The sequence below is a fragment of the Thamnophis elegans genome, chromosome 9 (assembly GCF_009769535.1).
Source record: "Thamnophis elegans isolate rThaEle1 chromosome 9, rThaEle1.pri, whole genome shotgun sequence".
Lineage (NCBI taxonomy): Eukaryota > Metazoa > Chordata > Lepidosauria > Squamata > Colubridae > Thamnophis > Thamnophis elegans.
The window spans coordinates 57,892,145-57,906,633 of NC_045549.1; the positions used below are offsets into that span (position 1 = coordinate 57,892,145).

The 14,489-nt window shown below is 37.5% G+C and overlaps 1 protein-coding gene across 1 annotated transcript in view; it reads right to left on the bottom strand.

Moving 5' to 3' along the window:
• Positions 1-14,489, bottom strand: part of LOC116512949 (gamma-aminobutyric acid receptor subunit alpha-2) — a 145,754-nt gene that overhangs the window by 100,175 nt on the left and 31,090 nt on the right. The window contains exon 4 of the mRNA XM_032223650.1: positions 5,204-5,271. Within this exon, the coding sequence (XP_032079541.1) occupies positions 5,204-5,271 (68 nt within the window). The remainder of the gene's footprint in view (positions 1-5,203; positions 5,272-14,489) is intronic.

A 14,489-nucleotide genomic window follows, 5' to 3' on the forward strand; every position in this document is an offset into this window, starting at 1 on the left:
TGTAAACAGTTACAAAGCTTCCTGGGATTTGCCAACTTTTACCATCAATTTATCCCCGCTTTCGACCAGATTGCTCTCCCCATCACCAAGCTTTTAAAAATGAAGGGGGGGAATAACCCAAAACCGAAGCAGCCTTTGAACCGGACAAAGGAATGCCAAGCTGCATTTGAAAAACTTAAATGGCTATTTTCAGCAGAGACAATTCTAAAGCACCCGGACACAGAGACACCATTCATCAGAAGCAGATGCCAGCGATGTGGCAATAGGAGCGGTCCCGCTTCAGAAAAATGAGCAAGACCAATTACAACCATGTGCTTACATATCCAAAAAATTGAATGAAACTGAGCAAAGGTGGGCCATTAGGGAGAAAGAATCTTATGCAGTTCGGTGGGCACTTTTAACCTGGAAGTATTTTCCTAGAGGGGAGTAAGATCCCTTTTGAAGTCTGGATGGATCATAAAAATTTAGAAGCCTTAAAGACCCAAGGAAACTCTCTCCAAAACAAGTACGATGGGCCCAGTACGTTAAGCGGTTTGAGTTTACACTCAGATGGCTCCCAGGGGGAAAACCTTTCTGGTAGATGCACTATCCAGAAAGCCACAATACAACAGTAAAAAGCTAGACATAATCAAACACATAGTATAAAACAATGAGCTAGCCGCTAAAGTAACCACCAGATCCCAAGCAAAACAAGAAACGTTGATGGACAATGAAACCACCCAAACTTTTAAACAAGCTTTGGCTACCAACGAATTTTTGAGCTACAAATCCAGCTGCCTGATGAAAGATAATTTGGCTTGGGTGGGAGGGAAGTTGTATGTTCCAGCTAGCCAAAAACTGTGCTTAATGGCAAGGTGCCATGACTCTAAATTATGACACTTTGGTTCTGTGAAAACTTTACATCTAATTAAAAGACAATTTTGGTGGCCATCACTAAAAACAGGACATAGAGAGCTATGTAGTTAGCTGCCCTATTTATGCAGCAGGTAAAATACGTCAAGGGAAAATCCCAGGACTGGGATGCCTGGCCTGGCTAGGTACGAGTTCACAGCAACCTGCTTCTGCTCCGGGTTATGATGCAGTTGCAGTGAACTCTCAAACACTTTTACATATACTTTATACTTTCCCTACACACACAGGTTTTTGTTAACATATTTCATATAATAGTTTCTCCTTTACAGCTTCTCTCACATTACAGTATGTCTACATGTTTACATTACATTAACATTTACATCTTTCACATTATACCTTGGGTATTACCAACATTTCTTGGTACTGTTGAGGTTCATATCTAACACTGTATGCCCTGACCTTACTTGCAGTAAACCATTCAGGAGGTACACCTTTGTTACTCCTCTCAGATCGTCTTGGTATTATGTGTTCCTGTTGTCACTGTTTCTGGTCTCTCCTCTTCTACATCTATGTCATCTGTGTTTTCGCATTTTATCAAAGTTCTATCCTCTTCTACATCTCTGTCTGACTTGATATCATTTTCCCACACATTAGAACTTTGTATTGGCTAAACTCATCATGATTTGCATGTATCTTATTCCAGTTGTTCTGTTCTGCAAAGCTAGCAGATCTTGAGATCACTACTCGCTTAGTACCATCTGTAAACCTATACCCCTTCATTCCTAGCTCATACCCAACAAATTGAAGTTTTTTGGCTTTTGTCTGACCTTTTCTCCTAGTAGCTTTTGGCACATGTACCCAGGCATAACTACCAAATGTTCTAAAATGAACTAAAGATGGTTTCCTTTCATGCATCAGGAAATATGGTGTTTTCTGTGTTGCCTCACTCCATAATCTATTAACAATATAATTCACTGTCTTTATGGCTTCTCCCCAGTACACTTTACTCATGTCTGCATCAACAAGCAATGTGCCTTTCATCATCTGTAATTTCTTCTCTCAGCCACCCCGTTCTCAGCAGATGAATATGGATTTGGTTTTTTTTATGCCATATGTCTAGACTGCTTAACCACTTTTGAAACCTCTCAGACATAAACTCTGTTCTTCTGTCTGTTTGCAGCTGGCATACCTTACATCCATGCTGTCGTTCTACGAGTGTTATCCATTTCTTGAATTGTTGCAATACCTCAGTCATATCTTTCAGTAAATAACAATATCCATATCTACTATAATCATCTACTATGACTAAGGCATATCTCGCTCCTCTTAAAGAGGGTGCTATAGGACCAAACAAATCAGCATGAACTAATTGTAATAACCTGTGTGTAGTTCTTGCATTTTTCTTACTTACAGATATATTTTGGCTTTTGCTTCCTTACACACAGTACAATGCAAATATACATTACAGCTCTTTAATTTCAGTCCCTCAATTATGTTAGGCATCTTTTTCAATACTTTAAAACTTGCATGACCCAATCTTCTATGTAACAGGTGTATACAATTGTCATGTGCAGGAGCATTCTTAAGTATACATGCACAATTATGTTATTGTATTCCCAGAACATCCCATACCTGTCCGTTTATCTTAAGGGTATATAGTCCCCCAGCAAAAGCTATTTCATAACCTTGCCAGTCTAACATGGATATGCTCAATAAATTGTGCTCTAAAGCAGGTACATATAACATGTTGTACAATGTTGCATCTATTTCTGGTACATACACATTACCTTCCCCTTTTACAGCAGTTCTCTGTCCATCAACCAGATTAACCCACGTTTGCCTTGCTGGTTTCAAACTAGAAAACACATGTGGATCATTAACAATGTGCTGGTTCGCCCTACTGTCCAAAAACCACATATCCCTGATGTGTTTAGTTGTTGATGCTGCCAGGGAAAATAATGCTGGAGAACCGTTCCACATTTGCTGCTTAGATCTACACCCTTGTCTTGCTGCTCCTGTTCCTCCTCTCAGGACAGCATCTCTGGAGATGCTCAGTAGAACCACACATGTAGCATCTCTTCACAAAGTTAACTCTTTCAGTTGCTCTTCCGGCAGCCTGGACTGTTGTAGATGATGGTCTGTGCTGAACGCTCTCTTCTCCCTTTCCTGGTCTCCTCTCCAGCCATTTCTGCTCCTCCTCCAACAACTGACCAGTTAAATATGCCATGGTTAAATCCTGTTCTTGCATGGACTCTAGACTAGTCACAATAACATCCCATGAACTGTCCAAGGAATTAAGCACCACATACACCCTGTGTGCTTCAGTAAAAGTCATTCCCCTTTCTTCCAACTCAAGCAATGTCCTTCTCATAGTCTGCAAATGTGTGGACATAGACTCTCCTGGCTTCAGTTGTGCCTTATACAGTTTCCTAATCAGCAACACCTTACTACCCGCAGTCTCTCTCACACACACTGCGCAAAGCCTCCCAACACTATTTTGCAGACTGGAGACCTCTCATGTGTAGCCGAGGTGATGCAGTGGTTAAATGCAGCACTGCAGGCTACTTCAGCTGACTGCAGTTCTGCAGTTCGGCTGTTCAAATCTCACCGGCTCAGTGTTGACTCAGCCTTCCATCCTTCTGAGGTGGGTAAAATGAGGACCCAGATTGTTGTTGGGGGCAATATGCTGACTCTGTAAACCGCTTAGAGAGGGCTGAAAGCCCTATGAAGCGGTATATAAGTCTAACTGCTACTGCTATTGCTATTGCTAGTTGACTGTCTTCTAAAGCAAGAATTATGCTTGCTAATACTTTTTCATTTCTCCTCTGGTCACCATCATTCAGGACTGCTGGTAGATTAGTAACAATCATCCACAAATCCTCCCTTCATAGGTACATCTAGATCTTCACACTCCCTAACCAGAGGTAGTTAGTCTCATTCAACCAAGAACCAGGAAACCTCCTCCCATTACGTTAATGGAGGCCATGCTGCTTGCTAACCATGATATATACCCAGGAGCATAACACAACATACAACACAAAGAGCCTTTATGCAATTAACAGTGGTTTATATATACATATATAGAGACATATAATACATGCAGAGATAAATCCCTTACCAACTACGAACACAAGTGGAGAAAATGAAATACATGATGAGAGAGAGGAAAACATGTCTAATAGCCACTTATATAGAGATTTGTGTGGACCTTCCATAACAGTCTTAAAAGAGGCTATGACTTTATTGCTGAATGATCCTCATTGCATCAGCTTACTGATTACAGCTTACAACCTTTCATCAGTGGCAGCTATTAAATCCTCAGTACCCTGACACTTCCTGTGACAAGGATTCCTTGGAACAAAATTCATTGAAGTGTGGCTGCTCTCAACTGTGCTGATCCTCTGGACTAATAGAAGGTAGGGACTATTAGAGGTTTGTGTTTAGAGCTTTGTTCATTGATGGTGAATGGTGGGACTTTTGGGGGAAAGTTGGAGCAATAAAGGGGACTTAAGCCTTCATTCCAGCTGTGTTGTGTCCATGCCCAGCCTCAGGTCATCAGAGTTTTCTTCCAATGTGCCAGACATAACAACAATAAAGCTCCTGAGGACCAAGGCCAAATCAACATGTCCTAGCAACAGCAAGAGGAAGTGCTGAGAAGTTCATCACCTGCTTGGTTGGCTAATGTGACCTGTGACACAAGGGGAGAAGATTGGACAGTATCTATTCTTTAATTGTATCAAAAATGAATTATTCAGTGTTGATTTCACCTCTGACCATGCTGATATAATATACCTAAGAAACAGGATTTTTGAGGAAGCAAAAACCTCAGAATCTTGAATTGGTTGGGGGCATTACTCGGAATTGTGTGTGTGTGTGTGTGTGTATTTCAGTAAAACCATATATATATTCTTGAACACTTGTACATATTACTATCAAACATTTGTCTTTTGGTCAGTTGTGTTTCGGGGTTTCTTTGATTCAATACATGGATCAGGTCCACATGCTGACATCCATCTGAAACTTTTTAAAACCTAAAACTTTCTAAAACCTCTGTGTATGTGTCTCTGTGTGTGTGTGTGTGTGTATGTGAACATTTTAAAAGTACACAAAATTTGCTATACAATATTTGAAAAACTAAAGTACACATAGAAGCTGCATAAAAATTTAAAATGTCATTCATCCCACCGTCGCTCCCCCCCCCAAAAAAAATCTGAAATTTTGTGAGATCCTACAGAATGTGAGGTCCTTAGCTATAACTTGTTTATCTTATGCCTAAATCTGGCACTGGAAGATGGATAGCTTTTTGCTTCAGTTCAGCCATATCATCATATATTTCAGTTGCCATACTCACCATGTCAGTATCTGAAACTGGTCCAAAACTGGTCACATAGATGTTTGTAAAAACTTCAGTTGTACTATCTGGAATAAAACAAGAAAAAATTATGAGAATTTTCTCCTTGGGAGGTGTCAGATCTGTAAAAGTGATACTGACATTCAATTGGGAGAAGGGATGGGCTTGGTTTCAATTCATTAGTATTGCCTGTGACAACTGTTATTTTATAGCTTTTAATCTGGTGCCAAAGCACCCTGGGATCTTCTCTGGGAATGTATAGTAATGATGGCCATCTGGGTTGTTTCACTTGGATAGCCAATAGAAGGGAATGTATGCTTATTCTGTTTCTTAGGGTGGCTGGTGCGATGGCATCTTCACATCTGTGGATTGGCTGAATCTGCATTTGGTTAAAGGAAGGTGTCAGATCCCTAAAAGTGATACTGCCATTCAATTAGGAGGAGGGGGGCATTGGAATCGATTGTTAGCAGTGCCTGTGAAAACTGAAATTTTACAACTGGTTTCCTGGTGCCAAAGTGCCTTGAGATCCCCTCACCTTTTGGGGGAATGTTTATGATGGCCATGTGGGATGTTTCACTTTAATGTCTAATGGAAGATAGCCATGGGAATGTATGTTTATTCAGCTCTCAGGGCAGTTGATAAAGGAAACATCTTCACACTTGTCTATTGGCTAAAATATGTATTCTAACTAATGGTAGGGGTTTCTACTGCTTTAATTCTACTTGTATTGCCTAAGGGGATTCAGATGTTGCTTTGAACTTAATGGTTTCCATTCGTCTTAACGAAAGGTTCCTTTTGAAATACTCTGTTTCAAGAGTCTTCACTTTCTTAAGTTAGAAGAAAGTTAATGTTAAATCAAATTTTTAATGAATGAAATGAATGGTGAATAGCAAGATATATTCATATCCATCTCACATTTTATTCTATACATCTTAACTCCAAGTCTGAAACTACAGAAAGGCTTAAAGGAACAAAAATATTTTATAAATCAGAAAACTTTATACAATAGTTCTGGATACCTAACTTCTGAGCTTTCAAAGCATTAATACACATTTGTTATCTGAAGTAATGGAAATTATTTACAGCATTTTTAGAGTCAAGTATAATGGACTGAAAAGGAGGCAAAAGATCATAGGAAAATAAAATGGAAACAGAGAGGCCAGAAAACATCCTTCAGGAACAAAATTCTTATCATTTTTTTAGTTTATGTGTTCTGCTTAACATAAGTACCTTTTTCATAGGTACATTACCAAATGGTCCACTGTATATTCCCCACACCACCAAAAGAAATGGTCAAGCCTGCATAAAACGCTGAAATTAATGAAGCATCTTGTTGTATAAAACATTTTCAATTTTTTGGTGAGAGGATTTTATAAACAAATTTCTGATTGGAATAATAGCAATAGCAGTTTGACTTATATACTGCTTCATAGGGCTTTCAGCCCCCTCTAAGCGGTTTACAGAGTCAGCATTTGCCCCCACAGTCTGGGTCCTCATTTTATCCACCTCGGAAGGATGGAAGGCTGAGTCAACCTTGAGCTGGTGAGATTAGAACCACTGAACTGCAGTTAGCAGTCAGCTGAAGTGGCCTGCAGTACTGCACTCTAACCACTGTGCCACCTCGCTCATGATAATCATAATATAACACTATACAGTATTCTCTGGGTGGTTTACAATATAAGCATTATTTGCATATTGCCCACAACAAAGGATGTAAGGCTCATTCAACTTTGAGCCCCATCAGGACTGAATTCCAGAGTGTGGGCAGAATTTGCCCACAATACTGCACTTTAGTAACAGTGTCACCAAAGTTTTTAAAATCTATCTATGCACTGAAATATTCAGTAATGAATCAAAACCAGCAAAACAATATAATTTTTGGTCTGAGAAAGTTATTTGGGCAGAGGGAAATAATAAATTATAATTTGTATTTTTCCGCTTTCTTATATTTCTTTTCATAATGAACTATTCTATAAAAACTGGTATTAACAGACATGTCATAACAAGTTTCTCTTGTTATTATGATCCTGACATGTATCATTGGCCTTTAAAGGATAAGCTAAAAACACAAATGAAGCAGCATTTTGTGACTTTCTCAGTAGAGCAAATCTCCAACTTATTCAGTTCTTCAACATGAAGCATATGGATCCACTGGAGTTCATAAGGATGACATGATTATATCACTGTCTACATTTACAGGAGACATCGTTTCTTGTCCTTTCCTCTAGTGCTTTGGAGAATAATTTGATGCCCTCTTCTTTGTGGCAGCTCCTCAAGTACTGGAATACTGTTATCATGACACCCCTTATCAGTGGTGGGATTCAGCCATTTCGCACTTGTTTGGGCAAACCAGTAGCTACCTTTTGAGAATGGCAAACCTGCTGAATAGCATCATGGACATCCACACCCCTTGCCCCTCCCAGCCAAACTGGGTTTGGTGGCCCTATGTGGATTACAATTTACTGATACATCATCCCTTTTTGTGGGATACTAAAGGATTAAGATCGGAAGAACCTGAAGAAAACAATAACAAGAAGTCAGGTTACAAAATTGAAAAAAAATGGTTTTTTTTCTTTTGGATGTTTGGATTATAAGATTTTTTATTTCTTTTATGGTTTTTTGGCTTTCTTTCATTGCTGCTTCTTTTCTTTTTTCTTCTTTTTCATCCTTGGATTACAATCAATTACTACTTTTTTCTTTTCTTGTGGATTACAAATATTTAAAAAAAAATTAAGGTGAGGAAAACAATGTCAGCACCAAAATCAGCATCTTCTTCAGCTGTTTCGAGTCCCTCTGGATAGAGGACATCGGATGCTTTATTACAACCAGAAAAAAAATGAACGTGATGCAGGCTATGCATGCAGATCTGAAAGGAATGATGCAAGTGTTGCATGAGGAATTTAAAGAAGTAAAGGGAAAAATAGAGAAAGTAGAAGATAAATTAGAGAAAATAGAAGACAAACCGGAAAATCTACAACAAATGAAGACAAAAAATGAACAAAGTATACAGAAAGTAGAAGAAAAAGTTGAACAAACAGAGAAAAAGGTGGATGAAATTGATAGTAGACTCACTCTGACAGACAAAAATAAAGAAAGAATAATAATTTCTTTAGAAATTGACAGCGCTGACTATTATCTACAGGTTCAGAATATCAAGGAAGAAAAAGGAGAAAATTTAGCAGAAACAATGGCAGAGTTATTCATGGATGCCCTACAAGTGGATAAAGAAAGGTTTTTGGCTGACATTGATGAAATATTTAGAGTCAACACCAGATCCGTGGTGAGATATAGAGTCCCTAGAGAGGTAGATGTGAAATTTACAAAAAAAGCAATGAAGGCAGCAATTTTATAAAGAGCAAGAAATGAGCCTTTAAAATATAAGGAGAAGGAAATTGTGGTACTAAAACAGGTTCTGAGGAGAGTAAGAGATATAAGACTAGGTGACTTCAATGCACCTTCAATAAAAGGTATACATGTATGGATAAAAAGAGTATGATGAAGGTTTACCAATGTGGATATGTTGCAAATGTTGATATTTGTGTTTTAAAAAAAGGAAAAAAAATACTGTTTAATAAAAACATTCAAAAAGTATTGGGGAAATCTAGATAGGGCATCTGCCATAAAGGGTCTCCCCCACCACCAGAAGGTAGTGCAGAGAAAATGAACTGATTAAAATGTTGTGCCCAGCAAACTTGCTTGGGTGACAACTTCCGGGGTGTTTTCATAACCTCTGGGTTCTCATGGTCCACCCACACCTCAAAAGGGTGTTTTGCCCCTTCGAGAAAATGCCTTCAGGTTAACAGGGCCCACCAGACCACAAAAGCTTCCTTCTTCCAAATTGCCCACCTCCTTTTGGTTTCAGTTAATTTCCAGAAGGTGTAGGCGCAAGGTCACGTCACCGCCATCAGCTTTACCACGAAAGGGGCATCCATGTCATTTCAGTTTCTCAGACACAGCCTGGCACTCCGTGGTCCACTCAAGGGGGCGCCTATGCTTTGGCTTTGCTTCTCTGTTTGTGTTCAAGAGATTAATAATGGGCAATGCAATCTTAGTGAATGAGGGGATGAATTGCCAGTTTACAAAGATTACAATCATATTCATTATTCAATCTATTCTTAGCTTAATTTCCAATACCTTAAATGTCTGATACTATAACAATCCTCTTCATGATTTATTAACTCTATTAATTATATTAACAGTTAATCCATTTTCTATACTTTACACAACTTCTTTTACTATTAATTCTTATACCTATTCTCCAACGACCAGTAAAAATATTCCCAAATTGTATAATAATCAGTTTGTTCCTTCTCTTTGATAGCCAGTGTCAATCTATCCATTTCTGCACAGTCTCGTGTTTTCCTAATCACATTCTCCTCTGTCGGAATCTCTTCACTTTTCCAATTTTGTGGAAATACAATCCTAGCTGTTGTTATAACATGGATAATTTCCAGCCACATATGTATTTTAGTCCAATATTTTTTGCTTCTATGCAGGTCCACCACATATGATAGTACGAGCCAGGTGTCTGATAGCATTTCCAACATTTAGCTAATTTGTCTTCAAATATCTTTGGCAATTGTGCCATCTATAAAACATCTTATGCAAATTCTCTTTATATGCAATTGACATAAGGGCTGATGGGCTCCCAGCATAATTTTATAAATCTTTTGAAGACACGTTACATTTGCCACTGAAAGACTTTTATAACAAACTACTATCAGAAGCTAAATTACCAAACACGTGAACAACAGCAAATATTGCCCCCAAGAAACTTTAAACAATCCAGTTGGCAAATTTTCTGATCTTGCACAACTTCTTTGAGTTGTTCTATGCTCTAGATCAGGGGTGTCAAGCTTGCAATGACACGTTGTCGTCACGTGGCATATCACAACATTTCCCCTTCATTAAAACAGGGGTAGGCATGGTCAGTGCGTGACACATCCGGTCTGGGGCCACGAGTGTGAGACCCTTGCTCTAGATGGTGTCAACGTTGATGGTATTGAGCCACTCTGTTCTTTGATAGCCTGGTTTTCTTGCCTATCTATTAACTACAAATTATGTGAGATGGTATATCAAATTCTCTTGCACAGACAGATGGCCTTTTAATGAAGAGATAATTTTCTTGAGGGAGGCTGCATCTTAAATTGAGAGAAAATCTAATTGTAAGAAACATAGGGGTTGGAAAAGAAAAAGGAAACTAACTTTTTATCATTTAAAGCAAGGGTAGTTAACCTGGTCCCTACCGCACACTAGTGGGCGTTTCAACTTTCATGGTGGGCGGTAGAGGTTTGCTGTAACTCTACTTTATATATTTTATAAAGTAAAGTCACTTCCCTACTTTATAAATCACCATTACTGTGGAATTGGTGGGCGGTTAGAACATTTACTACTAACAGAGATACAAAAGTGGGCGGTAGGTATAAAAAGATTGACTACCCCTGATTTAAAGTCTGATCAAGTTGTGCTATATGCAATAATTGTTTTTTTTTCCTTATTTGAGTAACTTGAGTACGTTATTTGAGAAGGATTTTCCTTCTAACCTTCTTTCTCCTTCTCATAGTATATGATTTTCCCGTCTAATGCTTTGCGAGTTAGGACATATTTGTTTTAATATATTCAATACACATTTGACTGAATTTAAAAGTTATACTTTGAATCAGGTTTCTTATTTGAAGTTTTAATTACACTGTGAATTTTTAATATTAATAATTAAAAATGGCTAGAAAATTTTATTGATGGAAAGCTTATTACAACTGGAATTCTGAGCTTAATTATTTTGCTACTAATAATATACATATATACAGTATGTGTATATGTACAAACTCATTAATTTTATTTTATTATGATATCAGGTAGCTAAAATTGGATGCAGAATTACTATGATGTCATCCTGGGCTTGAGAATTTCATTAAATACACAGAAAGGAGAAGACATAATTTTCCAAGTAATGAAACATTAGACCCCCTGCAATTGGCATACCGAGCAAATAGATCGACAGATGATGCTGTTAATATGGCTCTGCACTACATCCTACAACATCTTGAATCTCCAAAGACCTACGCAAGGGTCCTCTTTGTAGACTTTAGTTCAGCATTCAATACCCTCATACTGGACATTCTTCTAACTAAACTAAATCAGCCTAAACATATTTGTAAGTGGATCACAAGCTTCCTAACAGACAGGAAGCAGCAAGTGAAGCTAGACAAAAATCACATCAGATACCTGTACAATTAACACAGGAGCCTCCCAGGGCTATGTGCTCTCTCAACTTCTCTTCTTTATATATACCAATGACTGCATTTCAAATGATCCATCTGTTAAACTATTGAAGTTTGCAGATGATACAACAATGATTGGTCTCATTCGAGACAACCATGAAACCGCATACAGATGGGAGGTTGAACAACTAGCCTCGTGGTGCGACCGGAACCATCTGGAACTGAACACACTCAAAACTGTAGAAGTGGTAGACTTAGGAGAAACCCTCCCATACTACCACCTCTTACAATACTAGACAACACAGTATCAACAATAGAGACCTTCAAATTTCTAGGTTCTATCATATCTCAAAACCTAAAATACACACCTAACACCAAAAACATCATCAAAAAAGCACAACAAAGAATGTTCTTTCTGCACCAACTCAAACTGCCCAAGGAGCTGCTGATACAGTTCTACAGAGGAATTATTGAGTCTGTCATCTGCACCTCTGTAACTGTCTGGTTTGGTTCTGCAACCCAACAAGACAGACACAGACTTCAGAGAATAATCAGAACTACAGAAAAAACAATTATTGCCAACCTGCCTTCCATTGAGGACCTGTACACTGTACGAGTCAAAAAGAGGGCCAAGAAAATATTTACATACCCCTCGCATCCTGGACATACCTCCTACCCTCAAAACGACGCTATAGAGCACTGCACACCAAGAGAACTAGACACAAGAACATTTTTCCCTGAACGCCATCACTCTGCTAAACAAATAATTCCCTCATCACTGTCAAACTATTCACTAAGGCTGCATTACTATTACTATTAGTCTTTTCATCGTTCCTATCACCCATCTCCTCCCACTTATGACTGCAGGACTGCAACTTTGTTGCTTGTACAGTTACAATTTATATTGATATTAATTGTTTCCTGGTTGCTTATTTGTACCCTATGACTATCATTAAGTGTTGTACCTTATGATTCTTGACAAATGTATCTTTTTTTATGTACACTGAGAGCATATGCACTAAAGATAAATTCCTTGTGTGTCCAATCACACTTGGCCATTAAAGAATTCTATTTTATTCTCTAACCTAATTTGCTTTTTATTGATAATTAATACCTAAAAGTATTAGTCTCTCTGTGTGTATATATATAAATGGTGTGTGTGTGTGTGTGTGTGTGTGTGTGTGTGTGTGTGTGTGTGTGTGTGTTTTGAAAGAAAGAAGCCAGGAGATTGGTTGACAACACGGGTTTGACAGCCCTGATATAAGGTATTCTGCCTTGGGCAGAGGATTGGACTAGAAGACCTCCAAGATCCCTTCCATCTCTCTAATTCTATGATTCTGGCTCTTTTTATAATTATGCATAAATTAAGAAATATTTCTTTGCCAATAAATAAACAGACAATGGAAATTGGAGTGTTTGAAATAAAAACGTAAAAAAATATTTTTACCTCGTACTATTTTGATAATATACAATTAAAACCATTGCTTTAATCCTTTGCTCATAAAGCATCTCTAAATCATCTTTTTAAATGGTGCCAAGTTTTTTTTAAGAATCTCTCTTACATATCTAAAGCCATCTGGATTGATAAAAGCCCAATAAATTGTGTATTTCTTTCTTAATGTTAATTAATATAGCAAATAATTTTTCAAAATAAATTTAAAAACCTTGCTTAACATAAAATGTATTTTATTTCAGTCACAATTGTAATATGCCTTTGGATTCTTTATAGAAGTATTAGTTCTGTAACTTCTGAATACAGCTTGCAAAGAGAATTAATACAAGTAACAACCTGAATTCAGAAGAATAAGGTTGAAACATTTACAACATCTGCAAGCATTTGTAAAAAAAAAAACACACAGAGTGTGAGTTTTTAACATAAGTTCTTAACAAAGATTCTTTTCAGAAAATTATTTGAATTCTAACAATTAATTTTACTGGATTTTGTTTCCTGTAGCACGATTCAAATATACATATTTGTAAAAACCATCAAGAATTTACTGTGAAAATAATCCAAAACCAACATCCGGTAAAATTATGATATATGAGTTGCAGGCAGTACGCCCCAGTACAGGCGTACCGGAGCCTGCCGGGAGCACCAGATACCGTTCCAGTATGGTGCTCCGGAGGACCCACCCGTCCGAGCTCCTTACTGGTCTTTTAAGTCTTTGGTGCTTCCGTGCATGCACACAGCACATACAGCACCTGCACGATGCTCCATTGAGCAGCTGGAGCTTCACGGAGGCTCACGGAGGTGCTAAGACGCATGTGGACGCTGCACATACTGGTTGAAACAGGATCCAGAACCCATCACTGGTATGTATGTATGTATATAGCCTGACTTTTGCAAAATATCTTAGTGTAAACGTTTTAATACAACTTACTATCTTTTCTCCAAATATCCAATCCATCATTGCATGTTACATTAAACAAACTTTGGTCAAAAGTTTGTAAAGAAATTGAAAAAAATCAATAATCCTGAAATTGGTTTAATATTCCTTAATACTTGCAAAATACTGCTGTAAAAGGCAACATACTTTATGTGATGGCAGGGGATAGCAGAGACTATAGATAAAAGAATGGTTTTGATATACTGTACTTTGTTGCAGGAGAATATTTTATTATGCAAAACTACAGAATTTCTTTTCAAACAAAATTTGAAGATATCCACTCTAAGTAATGCTATTTTTCCCTTTTACAATGCCCTGTTAATGTGTTGAACTTTGTTTTTGGTTTTCTAATGTATTTTTTTTCTTTACTTCATGAAAGCTATTTATCGGAAGGTGTATTATTTCCATGAACATTTTAAAATATTTATTGTATTAAACACTTACAATATAATGAGGGTTACCAAAAAGTTTTCTATCTTCCTTGCTTTCTAGTTTTACTCTTGTTTTCTTTTCTTTTTATATAATTTTTTTTATTTTAAAACAAACAAACATAAACACACACAAAACATAAAAACCATCCTCCAGTTACATACAGTATGTCGATTGGTTACAAAGCTTTTGTTCTTCCTCACAATAATCTTCACTTGCAATTTATATAGAATCACATATCATCAATCT